Raw genomic sequence first — 16743 nt, 5'->3', positions numbered from 1 at the left:
CGCATACTGCCAATGAAGTGATTCACACCCCACACCCACACCCACACCCTTCACTTCCTGCACTCATTTCTACTTTGGTAAATACTTCGGTATCACAGTTAACCATGCTGTGACCACATCAAAAGCAGAGCAGACACACATCTGAAGGGGAAAAGGTAAAACGCCGAGATAAAACCAAACCCAACTCATTCCCCTCTTTTCAAATGGCGGCAGCAGCCTGCATGAATAAATGTTAGATGGCGAGCACCTCTGCACGGTTTTCTCCAATGGATGTTGCAACGACCCAATCCCAGATGGCCCAGAGGAGCGGAGGACGGCAGAGACTGAGAAACGCGACTGGAGGTTCTTCAACGGCGGTCCTGTCCGGAGCCAGCTCCTTCCTCTGTTGGCTCGCCCTGCTGTCTATGATGCGGTTGCCAACGGTGACGGCCGACTGCTGGCTCATCGAGGGGGAGAAGGGCTTCGTGTGGCTGGCGATCTGCAGCATGAACCAGCCGCCGTACGAGGCCATCCCCGCCCACATCAACAGGTAAGAGCGCTCCGACTCAGAGCCAGTTTTCTGAAATTATTGTCTTTTTTTTTTGCCTTTTTTGTGTGTACCTCTTTGCCAAACGTCTACTACAGCCTTCACACGTCTCTCAACAGCACCATTGTGGATCTGAGGCTGAATGAGAACAAGATACGGTCGGTCCATTATTCATCGCTCAGTCGCTTTGGCAACCTCACCTACCTGAACCTCACCAAGAATGATATCAGCTACGTGGAAGACGGAGCGTTCTCAGCACAATTCAACCTGCAGGTGAGTGATGATGATAAACCTCTGGGCATACACAACACATACATACATACATATGCATCCGCTCTTCACACACGCTCACGGATGCACTTTAATGCAGATAAACGCAGCAGAGGAAGGTTTTCAAGTGCTTTGATATGTTGATTGCATTACTCCTCTGCTGCTGCACTACAGGGGACAATAGATTTCTTTTTATGGGGTGAACCTGAGGGGACGGAGCCTTTTCCATCGCTGCCCCCTCCCTCTGGAACCCATCCGTATCTGCACACACCTCCCAACTTTCAAGACCATGCTCAGAACTCACCATTTAAATGAGCTTTTACTGTAATATATGATTTTTGTGTTTTATACTGTTTTATTGCTGTTTTTAATCTGAATTCCACTCTGACTTTGCTCTATTTTATGATTTTCAAGGTGTAAAGTGTCTTTGAGCATCTGTAAAAGCGCTTACAAATACAATTTATTATTATTATCTGTGCTATATTTATTATATTTTTACCTCATGGCTGTCAGCCTTTACAAACCAGTGAAGATTCCTGAGTTACAGCTGTGAGTACATTGTGACATCACAGTGAAGTTGACCTTTGACCGCTTGGATATAAAATGTCATCACTTTATCATTTTCGCATAAATTTGGGTTTAATTGTATCATAATTAATGAATGAATATGTGAGTTATGGCCTGAAACCGAGTCACTGTGACCTTGACATTTGACCTTTTCATCACCAGTCTCTAAATCAGTTCATTTTTTGAGTCTGTGCCGAGTTTAAAGAAACTCCCTGAAGGCGTTGAGATATCAGGGGTCACGGGACTCGGGCATAAAAAATTGATCAGCATGAAATATATATTCAGACATATTAAAACCTCTGGAAATGTTTAAATAAGGAATAAATGGTGTGATTTTTAACCAGCTGCACCATTGAAACACTGCTGCCTTCCACCTCAATGCTTCAGCAGACTCATAATCTAATTACATAATACATAATTAACTCAGAGTATCAAACCTCTGCACCTGTTTGATATCGATCTTTATTTAGCTGCTGCGCCAAGCATCAAGATCTGTGAAGTAGTTTAGAATAAATTACCAGGTGAGATTTTTAATCCTAGCGACTGTGATGTGATATTTTAGTAGTATTTTAGTATAGTATTTATTAGTTTAGAATAGTGATGTTGTTTTTGACTGAATTATATTTAAGTTTTAACAATATTTAGTTTGCAATCTCCCTCTCTGTCTCTCTTGACACAAAAAAACATGTTTATTTTTCCAGCTAAGATATTGTGGTGGCTTGAACCAGCTTTAGCCGCTGCCCTTTGTTCCGGGGGGTTTAGCTGTGGTCTTGCCTCGCTGAATTGAAAGCAATAACTGCGATCCCATGTCAGTCAAACACAAACTTTATTTTGCCTTCAGGCGCAGTGTCCACAAACCTAAACTTTGGCTTTCTACCAAAAAAAAAGATAACAAAGAGAGGAGCTGTCAAAAACATTACTGCTTCCCCCTGTATCAACAGAGCAATGTGTCCATTTGCTCCTTGTAACTAATATAAATATGTCTAAAACAGTTAAACCAAAACATTAAATAATATTAATATTATTAATCTTTACAAAAATTTTGAATGAGGCACTTCCATTTCTAATCAAAGAGAGGATTTTTTTTTTGAGTTGCCATTGTGATGCTGCTAGCGATCTAAATTCGTCCATGTCTGCACACACAGATGGACACAGTCACACAAGAAAGACAACACCTGCTCATTACGGCTTCCAGAAACATTCAGGCAAAAGTGCTTGGCCAAACTTAGCTGAACGCAGCAGCCATAATGAACTGGCATGCTCACACATCTACCCCAGCTGCTGGAGCTGAGCCAGGAGGTAAAATGTGAACAAGACAGATCTGAGTAAATTCAGAACAGCACAGAGGCTTAGATCAGCATGTGAAACAAGAATTGTACTGAACCGTCGTCTGTTGTTTCTGTATGTTTTCCAGCTTGTAGTGAGTGATGCCTGGCGCCGAGCGGCTCTTCAAAGATTAGAATAATCCCACTTGTCTTTGTCTCCCCAGGTTCTCCAGATGGGCTTTAACAAATTGAGGAACCTGACAGAGGGGATGCTCCGAGGCCTGGGCAAGCTGCAGTATCTCTACCTGCAGGCCAACCTCATCGAGACTGTTACACCCAACACCTTCTGGGAATGTCCCAACATTGAGAACATCGATCTGTCCATGAACAGGTACGTGTGGTGGAATATGAATGGGAAAAAAGCTGTAGTGGGGCTGAAATGATTAGCAGATTTATTAAAGGCAATTTTAAGTCAACTATTTACAAAAATATAAAAAATAGTCGACTAGATGAATGGATAAATCTCCCCAAAAGTGGGGATTTGCTTCTTTTAAGCTTTTCTTTTTTAATTTTTTTTTTTTTTAATAACAGAAAATTGAATTTATCTACAGTTTAAACTGTTATTTGGACAAAACAACCAATCTAAAATTGCCACTTCAGGCTATGGGAAATTTTTATTAACTTTTTAAACTGTCTTTTGACACTTTATATAGGAAACAATGCAATGATTAATTGATTATAATCACTGCAGCCTGAAGCTACACTTCTTGCTGCTGGATAATGGCAACACAATCTTAAAAAGTGGACTCCCAATGTAGAAACATGATGTAAACAAGCTGCACTGGAGTTACATAACAGAATACACATTTCTTAAATGCACCCAAAACATTAATTTTAAATGTCAGGCTGAAAAATCAAAGATCAAGGCCAGCTTTCTAAATTCACCAATCTGCTACTTGCGCTGGGCAAAACATACGGGGAAGAAAAAAACGCAGTGCAGAAGATACAGAGACACCGACGGTACTCTCTGCACATCATGATGCAACAAGCAATGCTTTCAATTAAAGTTGAGATCCCTACTTTTCTCTCTGTGGAAATCACAGTCTTGTTCTTCATCTGTTGGATGTGTAATTGGTATTGATCACATCGCCCAAATGCAACAGCTGAATGGAGCAGGTTTAGCTGTTCTTTGGGCTGCGCAGAAAAGTAATTTGTGAGATGTTTAAGGCCATAAACTGAGGTCTGGAAGAAGACAGAGGAGCAAAATGCCTGTAGATGGTACACATCAGAGTCTATTTACAGGTCTTGGGGTTCGCTACTGCACATGAGGGGAAAAAAAAGTTGTATAAAACCTTTTGTGGCTGCAGAGGGAGCTGCCTGCAGGCTGAGAGGCTGTGGCAAGAGTTTGCGTAAAAGTTGGAGACTGGAACTTTAAACCTGGTGAACAATCTGCATGATATACCAGAATGAATACAGAAATAAATAATTAAATGCTTTTTCTGTTTCTGCTATTTAATTCTGTAAGTCTGTATGGTAATTAGGGAGGTCAGTGGTCAAAACTGGAAGCCATTGCATGGGGTCGGGTTAAGGCTTGCTAGTGGGAGATTTCATAATTGCCTTCCTATTTGTTTGCTTTAGACAGTATTCATAATACTCTCTATTTATTTAAAGGAGTAGTTCAACATTTTGGCAAATTGGCCCATGGCCATAATCCCTATAGTTTTAGCAGTAGGTTCGTTACCTTTAATTGTCGGTGCAAGCTATTTTTAGAACGGCGGAGCAGAGCTGTGAGCTGCTCAGAGCTACGCTACGGAGGCTAATGGGATTTCTTGGTTTCCCTCATCAAACTCATCAATACACAATCCAACAACTCCAAAACGCTCTGGTGGACAAGTTGTGACCTGCACATTCACCACGCTATGAGATAATAACAGAACGTTACCAGACAGAGCTGTTTTAGAGGTAAATACAGAGACTGCTTGCCGAAAAACGGCCCACGACGGGAACGCACATCAGTGGTTTTGCATGAATTTACCTCTAAAACAACTCTGTCTGGTAACGTTCTGATATTATCTCATAGCGTGGTGAATGTGCAGGTCACAACTTGTCCACCAGAGCGTTTTGGAGTTGTACTTGTACTTGCACCGACAATTAAAGGTAACAAACCTACTCCTAAGGGATTAAGGCAATGGGCCAATTTGCCAAAATGTTGAACTATCCCATTAATATCATGTATGTCATTTTTTTTATCCTTTATACATTGTTGTTAATGCAGGTTTGTTGTGAAGGAAGAAAAATGGTTTTTAAATTGTGTCTGAATCTGACTGTGTTTCACTGTTTGATTTGGCAGCAGCAGATTGTGTATAAAAGTTAGAGTGTGATTTTCCCTCCGTGTCGTCCTCAGGATCCAGGTCCTGGATGGTAACCTGTTCTCGGGGCTCTCCAAGCTGACGACCTGTGAACTCTACACCAACCCCTTCAACTGCTCCTGCGAGATCCTGGGTTTCCTGAGCTGGCTGGCGGCCTTCCCCAACCGGACCAGCGAGAGGATGGTGTGCGACTCGCCCGTGGGATTCTCCGGCTTCAACCTCCTGAGCCAGAACCCCCGCATGCCGACGCAGCGCACGGCCCTGCACGTGCTCAGCATCGTCTGCACGGAGGACGGCAGCAGCGTGACGCCCTTCATCTCCATCGGCGGCCCCGACTCCACCACCATGTCCCCGGATGCCGCCTCTCCCTGCGGACTGGACGACTGTGCGTCCGGGACCCCTCCCGACGAGGTCATCAGCTTCAGCCCCATATTCTCCGACAGCGGTCCGCTCATGACGCTAAAACAGGTGCTGCACTCGAGCGCTGTGATACAAGTCCAGATCCCCCATCCGTACAAGAAGATGTACATCCTGGTGCTTTACAACAACAGCTTCTTCACCGATATCCAGAATCTGAAAAGTCAAAGAGAAGACATCGAGGTGAAGAACCTAAAACCCAACACTGACTACACGTACTGTGTGGCCTCCATACGAAACTCCCTGCGCTTCAACCACACGTGTCTGACCATCTCCACCGGCCGGCGGGCTGGCCCCGAGCGGATAGCCAACCAGTCGTCGGCCACTCACTACATCATGACTATTCTGGGCTGCTTGTTCGGCATGCTGCTCTTCCTCGGCCTCGTCGTCCACTGCCTGCGGAAGAAGAGGATCATGGAGGAGAAGGAGAGGAAGATGAGCAGGATCCAGAGGACGCTGATAGAGCTCAAGTACGGAGGGGAGGGGGATATCGAGGGCGGCAGCGGGGGATCTGTTTCCCAGAAGCTCGGCGGCGGGGACAGTCTGTCCAGAATGCCGTACCTGCCTCAGGGTGGAGAGATTGATCCGTACAAGCTGCAGGAGGTGATAGAAACACCAGCCCACAAGCCGGTGAAACTAAACTACATGGAAGTCAGAGGCTCCGGCATCGAGAGGGAGAGGGAGCGGGAGCGGGAGCGGGAGAGGGAAATGTCACCGCAGGCTAATCCCCAGGGCTCTGTGGCGGAGATCTCCACGATAGCAAAAGAAGTTGATAAAGTTAACCAGATCATCAACAACTGTATAGATGCTCTCAAGTCAGAGTCCACGTCCTTTCAGCAGGGGATCAAATCCCCGTCTTCTGCAGGTGGAGGCGCCGTTTCCACCGCAGAGCCGCAGCTGGTGATTCTCTCGGAGCAAGGGGAGCGAGGAGAGAGAGGAGGCGAGTTCCTCTCCCCCGTGTACAAAGGGGGGAGGGGAGGAAGGGAGGAGCGGGGGAGGAGCTACCATCACTCCCTGCAGCGACACCACAGCATGGAGGCTCCTCCGACCTCCAAGAGGCCCAGCACCTCCTCCTCCCCCGGCTCCGCGCGCAGCCCACGCTCCTTCCGCTCGGAGGGAGGGTACCACACGTCGGAGACCCGCTACATCGAGAGGACCTCGCCCGGGGAGAGGGGGGAGAGGGGGGAGAGGGGAGGCGGCGGGGGAGGAGGAGGAGGAGAGGGCATCCGCACGGTCACCCCGGCAGCGGCCATCCTCCGAGCGGAAGCCCAGAGAATCCGGCAGTACAACGAGCACCGCCACTCCTACCCGGGCTCCCAGCAGCACCTCCAGGAGCTGCAGCACCACCCGCAGATGCTGCAGGAGCTGCACCACCACCCGGGGGGCCGCAAGCCCTCCATGCTGGACCCCCTCACCCTCAGCAGGCAGGCCAAGCAGAGGGAGCTGGCCTACTCCCAGCTCTCGCCCCACTACCCGCTCTCGCCCCAGTACCACAACCTCAGCTACTGCTCCAGCCCCGAGGAGGACGAGGAGGAGGAAGGCCTGCTGTGCACCCCCACGCTGGGCCTGTGGGAGCGGTTCAAGCTGCACCGCAAGAGGCACCGGCAGGCGTCCATGGAGGACGAAGGCTACGTGGCGGCCGGACACGCCCTGAGGCGAAAGGTGCAGTTCGCCAAGGATGAGGATCTGCACGACATCCTGGACTACTGGAAGGGCGTGTCCGCACAGCAGAAGGCCTGAGCCCCACGCCCCCCCCCCCCCCCCCCCCCCATACCCCCTAACCCCCGCCCCCAACACACACACATACACACACATATACACATACACTCTGAAGATGGAGAAATAACACTGCACCCATGACGTATTGATACAGACAACACAGACTGATACATTCGAAAAAAAGACCTGTAAATACACACAAACACACACAACTTACAGGATCTACAGACTCAAACTGCACACACACACACAGACACACAACACTGGCTCACACTTTACACAAACTAAGCCTTTTTCTTCTGAGAACATTAAAGGAGGACCAAACTAATATATTCTATTGAACGACAAAAATCATAACTTATAGAGAGACTGAGTTACTTTTTGTAATGTAATGACAATTATAGCTCCGACTGATGTAGCTATTTGTACTAAGTTTTGAATGAAAAAAAGTTATAAAAAAAAAAGAAGAATCAACATTTAAGATTAACAAGAAACCTTAAAAACGTTTGCCGGGCGATCCATCCCGAACGCCTCTGATCTGACATCCCATCGGTTCAGATCGACCTCATCGAGGGGGCGAGATGGGAGGGTGTTGGGTGTTGTTTTTTGTATCGCGTCCTGCGATAACAAGCCACGAGACATCCAAGACAATTTTTTTTTTTTTTTTTTTTTGTGGAACGAATCGAAATGTGAAACGTTTCTGGATGGGTCGCCCTCGGCAACAGAAGTATTCAACTGTGCTGAGAACGAGTAGGTAGCTCTCACCAGAGAGTGAGTATAATGTGCCAAATCAACCAAGGGGATAGTAAGAGCCCTACTGTGTACCAACGTCTCCTCGCCACTGTTTTTATATACAGAATTTAAAAAACCTAGAATGATATGTTGTTATTACTATTAATTATTCTTATTATCATTACTGGTCTTCTTATTATTATTATTCCTATGATCCTCATCATTGATATTCTATTATTTGAATATGGCATGGCTCTGTCGTGTGACTGTGTTTTGACTGTTTTCGGCCTCTCAGCTGGGAGGTCCACACCAACAGAGACAAACAGTACGATGGACAAGACATTTGAGTTTCTTCTTTTCTACCAAGAGGAATGTGTTCTCTGCTGAGCCACAAACAAAACGCGTCATTTCTCTTGGGAAAAAAAAAAAAAACCCACCGCCACCACCGCCACAACCTTCCCCCTCCCCAACCTTTCTCCTTGCTACACCTGCTCCTCATCCTCCTAAAAGAGGGAAACGCTGTACAGACGAGAGAGATGAAGTTCTATATTTGCAACAGAGGTGACTGTTTTGTTTGTACAACATTGGGTTTTGAAATCTTTCAGACTTTTCAGAAACCAGAATCCCAAGTTAGTTACCTATATACCTGCTCACTTAACAATGGTACGTTTTTGATTTTGAAAATCGAACTAAGGAGAAAAAAAAAAAATTCTAATCTTCCTATGAATGTCTTCAATTCCCACAGGGGAAACATATCTGCACTGTTCAAAATCAAAAAACGACTCTTAGGAAAAAAGACCTAAAACTCTCAGCTTCCTTCCCGATACACTGTAGCTCCACTGTGTTTTATCAACAATTCATTCACCCCCCAACCCCTCACCCCCACTTTACCCCAAACCTTTTCCTCTTTCCTCCCATCTCCCAAGTTTTTTTTTATTCTCTTATGGTTTTTTTTTATTCCTCTGGTTCCACTGTGGTGCCATTGTGCCAACTTGATAAATCACAAAGAAGTATTTGAAAATGATTTTAAATACTAGTACTTACAGACCTCGTCCTCCTCCTCCACATCCTCGACACACATCAGTTTGCCAAACAGAAGAAACGATTTGCACAAAAAAAAATAGACAAACGATCCACCACCATTGGCTCACTGCTCCCCCCCCCACCCCTCCCCCCTTTCTCTCTCTATCCTCCAATCATTTCTAAAGACCAAAGTACTGTGGTAGTAAATTGACCCTTATATAAAACCCCACCCTCACCCCTCCTCCTCCTCCTCCTTTTGACCTGGCCTCCCCCCCGATTATTTCCCCATCATCACCCTTACAGTTGCTACTTTAGCACATGTAGACGCGACGCATCCAAGTGTACTCATGCACACACACACACACAGACTCACAACTCCAACCACACACAGATGAATGTATTCTCTGAGAAATTAATACTGTTTTAGCAGCTGGTTTTTCTGTTTCTGGTGTATGAGCTGTATTCAAAACAGTGTCTTCATCTGTCTGGCAGGAAACTTTCATCAGACGGCCACTTGTGTTTCAGTATTGGAGATTAATGAGGAATACTTGGGCTTTTTCTAAAAACAAGAATAACGAAATAAGAAAAATCTGACCAAATTCTTCAGATTCTTCTGGACAACTTTTTTTCCCCCCCTCTCGCACCCACGTGAACCAAATGTTGTCTTAACAAGACGCCCAAAATGTTGCCGCTGCAGACGGCTTTAGAAGTTAAATAGTACAACTGGGGTTCTGCCTTATCAAAGGTTTTCAAACTGGGGAGAAAGAACAAAAAAAAAGAAGCTCTTGGTATAGGAAGTGTTATAGTAATGTGATTAGTATCACTTGTGTGGTGATAAAAAAAAAAGACTTCATGTATATCTGCAGGATCTTAAAACACTGGAGGCTGAACAGAGGAGGAAATGTGATAACAAACCTACTGCTGTTTATTACTATTTACAGAACTGTGCTACAACTACTCATTCAAGAAGACCGTGACCGTGGGATTGGAGTCGACGACATTTCAATTCAGTCGATTTTTTTTTAGTTTAACGAGCGCTGACATGGTGCTGACAAAAAAAAAATTATTAATTGATTACAAATTACAAAAAAAGGAAAACGCAGCTCCACTTTGCTTTCTGAATTGAAACAGAATTGACTCCAACCCAGAGACGACACTGAAAAACTACACAAATAGAAACAACTGAAGCCGGCAAAAAAAAAAACAATGATAAAGTTTATCGGTGAATGGAAACACTGTATAAAATAATATTTGTTTTCTCTGCTATAATGAGTTTAGAATGCTCAAGTCATTAAGCCCAGTTAAAGCCATAATCGTGGGTTAGTGAAAATCGCCACAGCTGTTTGTAGCACTGACAAAAGCACATTGAATTGTGTTGTTAAAATAGGAAAATGAAAAGGCAAGTTTATTTCCTCCCCTCTTTCTGCAGCAGCTCCTGCAGCAAACAGCTCTGATCCAAAACGGAAACCGATGATGAGCCGCGGTTTGTTTCTGCATCACACGTCCCAGATTGTGGCTTTAACTAAACAACAGCCTTAAAACATTTGATTTTATTTGATCTTTTTAACTTTAGCATTGCTTTGAAAATCAAGAAGAAGTGGAAAAAAAAAATCCTTGTTTCTTAACTTATACTTTCCTGACTGCAATTTTGTAATTGCTTGATTCTTAAGCCTCACTTGAGCATTCTTTGAGTAACAGTAATATCAATGTAGCGATGTATTAAACTACTGTTTTTTTTTTTTTTTTTTTCTATTTTCCATTCTGTTTATGAACAATAATGGCCTGAATTTATCATGTGTCAGAGAGTAGCAGAGCTCAGACGACGAGGAGCCGGCGGTCGACGGCTGGCGGCGGCGGCGGTGACCTCCACCAAGCGCTGCTACTCTGTGAAGCGTGATGAAGAGAAACTGTGTTTTTTTTGAAAAACAACAATGCCTAGAAAGTGGAAGCAAATGAGAGGTCCTTCTGACTAGAGACAGAAACGACAACGGGGCATGCTGCAAAGGAAATCCTCAGTGGAAGTGAATGACTCAGGAGTGAGAGAGAGAGAGAGAGAGAGAAAGATTTGAGAGAACGGAAGAGAGAACGTGAGAACGATCTGCCATAGGATTTCTCAGAGGCTTTCTTTATTTTCTTGTCAAAAGATTTAAAAATGAGCACAATAAAATAGCCTTTCTTTCACCGTCTCCTTTCCTGGAGAAAACACATGTATGCCAGACGTTTGAAAACACACTCAGGACGTTCACCTCGCATCTCAAACATGGCCGATCACTTCTGTTCGACTCAAGTGTGGTGGACGTATCACAGGAGCTGGATAACAACGACACTCAAAGATGGCGCCCAGTTATTTTAATGAGTGGTGCCCAGTTAAACGTAAATCCTTCTTGAATCAAAACTTAGTAATAAAAAGAGAAAGAGAGGGTAAAGACTGATGCTTTTTATAATGGTGGTCTATGGGGAACGTGCTTTTTATCAATAGTGTGAGTGTTTATCTGTATCCAGCTCTAGTGATACGTCCATAAATGCTTAAAGGGTCAGTTCACCCAAATCTTGTAATAAACATTTTCTTGCTTAGTCCCAGTGGTCTGCCTCTGAGATCTCTGCCTCCACCTGAAGGGACTAGATTTCATTCACATTGTTGGAAAAAAAAATCATTTTAAAAATTCAACAAAAACATCTTTTTTCCCCCCCATAAGACTGTCCCAGAGAACACAGTTTGATGTTTCCAATAAAGAATCTCCGGTGAAAAATAGTTGATAGTGAAAGTTTTGAATTGTCCAGAGTATTGAGGACGCTGTGTTTCCACAAACACCAACCGACGGCGGCAATAAAAATAAGGCAGCAGAGTCATGCTGGGTTCATTCACCTGAGAGAGATTCAGTCATCCAGTTACCAAACTAACAGATTTTCTCAGCAAGCCTCAGGCAGCTTCCTGTCATGCAGATGTGTTTGTTTTTATCTGTTCAGGTTTTTGAGATATAATAGTGCAGGATTAGATTTCAACAAGGCTACAGGTCTACAGCCACGCTATGGCTGCTCCGTGAGGCAGCACTACGGCTGTGTCTCAGTTCAGCGGCTTCATCCCTCGGAGGACGCATTTTAAAGGGGAACTACACAAGTCTGGTCGCTTGTACGCTGTTTTGCTAACCCTCCTCCTGGCCATGTGCATTTGTTTCTGGCCCGTAAAGTATAGCCTCCGAATCACCAACAATATTTTTTTTTTTTTTTTACCGCAACATAGGGTTCACGTCATGATATTGTCAGTATTTTGACCATTAAAACTTCCATAGTAGTTTTCTTGGTAACACTTTATTTTAAGGGGTCCTTGTTCCTGTGTATCTACCTAATTAATTACAGTGTAATTACCTATGTAACCGTATGTAATAACATGTACTTACATTGTAAATACATAGTGTATTTTGGTGTACTTACAGGTCCTTGTTACACTTGTAATAAGAAATGCCAAAGTGGCCTCTCTCTTTGCACAAGCATTTCTTATTACAAGTGTAACAAGGACCTGTAAGTACACCAAAATACACTATGTATTTACAATGTAAGTACATGTTATTACATACGGTTACATAGGTAATTACACTGTAATTAATTAGGTAGATACACAGGAACAAGGACCCCTTAAAATAAAGTGTTACCGTTTTCTTTGTTTGATATGTCAAGAGACTTTTGGCTACAGTAAGTAACCATGGACAGCTCCTACATCATTACCGACGCAGGATCGCTCTGCTATGTCCCGCACGTTTATGTTACGGTGCTGATTTGTTTACAACGACGCAGGCGAGAAATCAATCAATAAAGCCGTACATATATAGGTTATATTATCATATACAATGTTACGACATAAACAAGAGATTATGGGTTACGGAGCGTGTTTGTGTCGCGATGCCCAGAGACAAGAGATGGGACACCCGGGGCGGCGGCTCTGATCTTGCAAGATTGTTTTTCAGCCAAGAAACGCTAGGTGGAAGGCAGTGAGCCTCCATTCTCCATCGTAACGAGCTAAGAGTCGTTTATTTAACCATCATAAGTACTCCAAAGCTGTTTAATTTAGGGTAAAAATGTAGCAGTTAAAAATCTTGCATAGTTCCTCTTTCTGGCCGACTACATCACAGCGTTGCAGTAAGGCCCATCCTAATTCAAAGGCTCCTCCAAATCCAGTCTTCTGTTGCCTGTTCTAGGAGAACACAGTCCACCTATCCTTCGTGGCCTCCCATCATTGCCTTCATGGACTGTGTAGCCTACATCCTCCGAAAGGTTAGAGCCCATGAACTGGGACACAGCTTATGGTACAGCAGAGCCAACACTAGCATCCTCACACTGACATTTAGCAGGTGTAATATATGCACTGTTCACCAGGATGAATGGAAAATCATTAGTTGTACCAGTAGCTGGTACAACTAGAGGGATTCATGATACTAGAAGAAAAATCAAGAAATCTAGTTATTCTTATAATTAGCATTAGAGTCATAAGAAAAATTGGGAAACAAAAATGTCTGTAACAAAACTCACCAGATAAAGGAAAATGTTGACCTGCTGGTGGCGCGAGAGGAAATGTCAGGAGTTCACTAAAGTAAATTGGATGTTTTTTTCCACACAGATCCATCCAGTAGTTGTTGAGGATATTTCTACCTGAACCAAAGCAGCGAACCGACTGACATGTTGCTGAAAAAGAAAAAACAGCTAAAAATTCAGCCGCAATGTCGTTGCAATAGACACTGTCACTCTTGAATAATCACCTTTTAATATGAATTGTTTTTTTCATCATGACAATAAAACAACAATATTTCCATTATTATTCCTCTGTTACATCAGACTGGAGGCTGAACTCTCAGAGGCTTGAAAACCTCAACAAATTAAACTGAGAGCGTCTGAACGATGAGCTGCTCCTGGAGGTTATAGAAAGAAAATTTGTTTTTTGTTTTGTTTTGTTTTTTTGTTTTTGTAATTTGGGTGAAGTAATTCTTTGGGCTGATTGCTCAGACGCTGACAGACACACACAACTTAAAACAGCGTCCTTGTATCTGTCGCTGTATGTTGTTTAACTCTGTGCACACGATCATACGGAGCTGGGGATTTATTACTAATACTTGTAGTTTTATACCATCACACAGCAACATGAAGACATCACGATAATTAATAATTCAAATTGATTAATCCATGACTGAGTGATATTTGTGAACCGTTTTTTGGCTTGAAGTGAAATATAATCCTGTTAAATAAATTGCATAACTCATGTAAAAAAAAAAAAATTTTTTGGCAAAACCAACCTTTTTTTTTTTTTAATGTCTCAGTCCAGCCGATATCTGAGTCAATGTAAAAAACAGGGGCCAAATTAGCTTTAGGAAAAGTTGGATGAACATGAATATTGACAAAACCCCAGACACCCTCAAAAATACTGAGTCAAGAAAGACTTCAAACAAGGAAGAAAGTGGGAGAAAGAAGAAAAAAAAAAAACGATGAGATGCCATGTTGGATTGGCACTGTGAATGAAAGGCCCTATTTAGAGCGTGTCCTTGGTGAAATGAATTGGGATGCTTACTTTGCTGAATTTTAATTGACAGCAGCGAGTGATTGGACCAAGTGAACCATCTAATGAGGAGTGTCTGGAGAGCGGGTATCTATCGCACGAGTCGAAACCTATTCTGATGTTTTGGTGTCGGACATGCCAAGAAAAAGAAAAGCTGCTTTTAAAAACAAAATAAGAGAGAAAGACTAAAAGAAAAATGAGAGACTTCTGTCGATAGCGCTGCTGGTGTAACCTACTTCCCCCACAATCACAGGATGTTTTGTGCCAAACAAAAGGTTTGACATGGTTGGACTTTGAACTGTCAAATCTGGGCTATACTTTAACTTACTGTACACACACACACACACACACAAACGTCTACGCGGTCACACCCTCCATGTTCATTCAGAGACATTTAGTGAGAAGCTTTGCTGTGCATGCATGAAGCAAGGTAAGTGCATTTCTCTGAACCACGAGTCAGCAGCTTTACTCTTTCACCGTTTCCTGTTTTAATACAGTCTGACACCGCCGTTACAAAAGAAGGATCAACATCCTTAATGAATCATGCACAAACACGACCGCTTATCCACCTGCTTCCTGTTTTATACAACATGGAGGGTTATGTCACCGCACAGCAGGGGGTAAGTACATGTGATCTATGAGTAATAGCATCAAACCTGTGAACAGCTGTGGGTCTATATGGGATGCAATTATAGTCAATATTAAATAGATAAGTAAGTACAGCTATTGAAATATATACAGAAATGAATAAATTACATAATAAATGCAGAAATAACAGTTATAGTTAGAATATGTTTCACATTAATGCATATGTTTTTAAATTATAATACATTTGTCCTCTCAAAAATGGACTTTAATCCACACATTGTGCAATTCCTTTCATTATTAGCTATGTTTCATGTTATGTAATTCTGTGTATACTGTAGGCTATAGTGCTGCTTGAAAGTTTGTGAACCCTCCAAACATGGTTCCTGTGATTGTGGCCAAATAATTCAATTTTGGACGTCCAGAAGGCCTCCGTTGTGTCCAAGTGATCTCTGGCAAAGTAAACAGACAACTTTGGTCTTTCTTGAGAGCAGAGGTTTCATTCTACCAACTCAGGTTCAATTCAGGTTTTTATGACCAAACTATTGAAATAATTGTCTTTAAAAGTGGAAGTTTTGCAAAAAATGCAAGTCAATACAACAGTAATACAAATACAGTAATATAATCTATGTGGAAACAATATAAAATTGGACATCTTATATTACTCATCATTTTGGATCATCTTTAATATGCACATACACATTTACTTTAATTGGATTACAGGTTTTAATGCAGATGTTTTATGACACTGACAATAATAATCACATTTACATAAACACAATGTCCAAGTTGTATGTTTCTATGCTGTGCCTCATCATGCAGACAGTCCGTCAGTGCACCTGCAATCTGCTCCTTTTAACACACTGACAGTGGAGTGGTATTTAATTTTTCTTATCTGTGCTGAAGAAAGATTAAAAAAAAGCACGTTTCTCTCGACGTCTCCACATTTATGAAAATGATTGTCACACATGAGAGGAGCATGTAACTCCTCAGCTGCTCTAAAAACAGAATTTCCATTACCTCATTATCTCCACTGTGGATTTTTCTAATACGATTTATAGTGCAGAGATTTTGTACCCTCTCATCTTGCAGCAGCAGTCAGGTGCACATGTAGGCAATGACACAGCTACAGTACAATAAAAAAATAAAATAAAAGCCAGGGCCAGGGGCTTATCTCTCCAGGTGGAAGAGCCCCCCCTTTTTTACATTCACCACAGCAGAGGAATTCATGTGCAGGAGAACTATCCAATTCCTGCCCCTAAAACTGACTGACGGAAAATTGCAACTTCAGTGCGACACCAGCGAAGGTTCATTACTCCTTATCTTTAAACTGCTGCGATACAAGTGGCTCAGGGGCCTGACGGTGGGTGGCTTCTATCAAGACGGAGCCACATTAAGAGAACATGTCCGAACAGGATCTTTTCATTATCCCCTCCATCTCCTATCTGTCCCGCACAATTTTAACCAAGGGCAGGTGAGTTTGGTATATGTCTCCTCTGTTACATCATTTGTCTCGACAACCTCATTTTCCTCCCTTTGTGACGACTCGGATCTCACACAAACTACATAACTTCACACGCACTCTGAAGCAGGGGCGTTTCTAGACACTGTGGAGGCCCCAGGCAATACGCTCCCCCCTCCCCCCTCCAAATTTATAAAAACTTCCTACTACAACTACAAATTAGAAATAGTTTGAACAGGCTGATATACTCACAGCAGAATTGACAT

General features: G+C 43.1%; 1 protein-coding gene across 1 annotated transcript; it reads left to right on the top strand.

Annotated features, from left to right (window-relative positions):
- Positions 1-236: 236 nt before the first annotated feature.
- LOC310989812 (protein ELFN1-like) lies at positions 237-7154 on the top strand (the record flags this gene model as incomplete). The annotated part of the gene is made up of 4 exons (XM_083976963.1): positions 237-529; positions 646-799; positions 2853-3019; positions 5033-7154. The coding sequence occupies 4 exons, from the start codon at positions 237-239 to the stop codon at positions 7152-7154; spliced, it is 2736 nt and encodes a 911-aa protein (XP_083833089.1).
- Positions 7155-16743: the final 9589 nt, after the last annotated feature.

This window comes from Trachurus trachurus, assembly GCF_905171665.1.
Source record: "Trachurus trachurus genome assembly, chromosome: 1".
Classification (NCBI taxonomy): domain Eukaryota; kingdom Metazoa; phylum Chordata; class Actinopteri; order Carangiformes; family Carangidae; genus Trachurus; species Trachurus trachurus.
The sequence above is the reverse complement of the archived record's forward strand: the minus strand, read 5'-3'. Positions and strand labels throughout refer to the sequence as shown.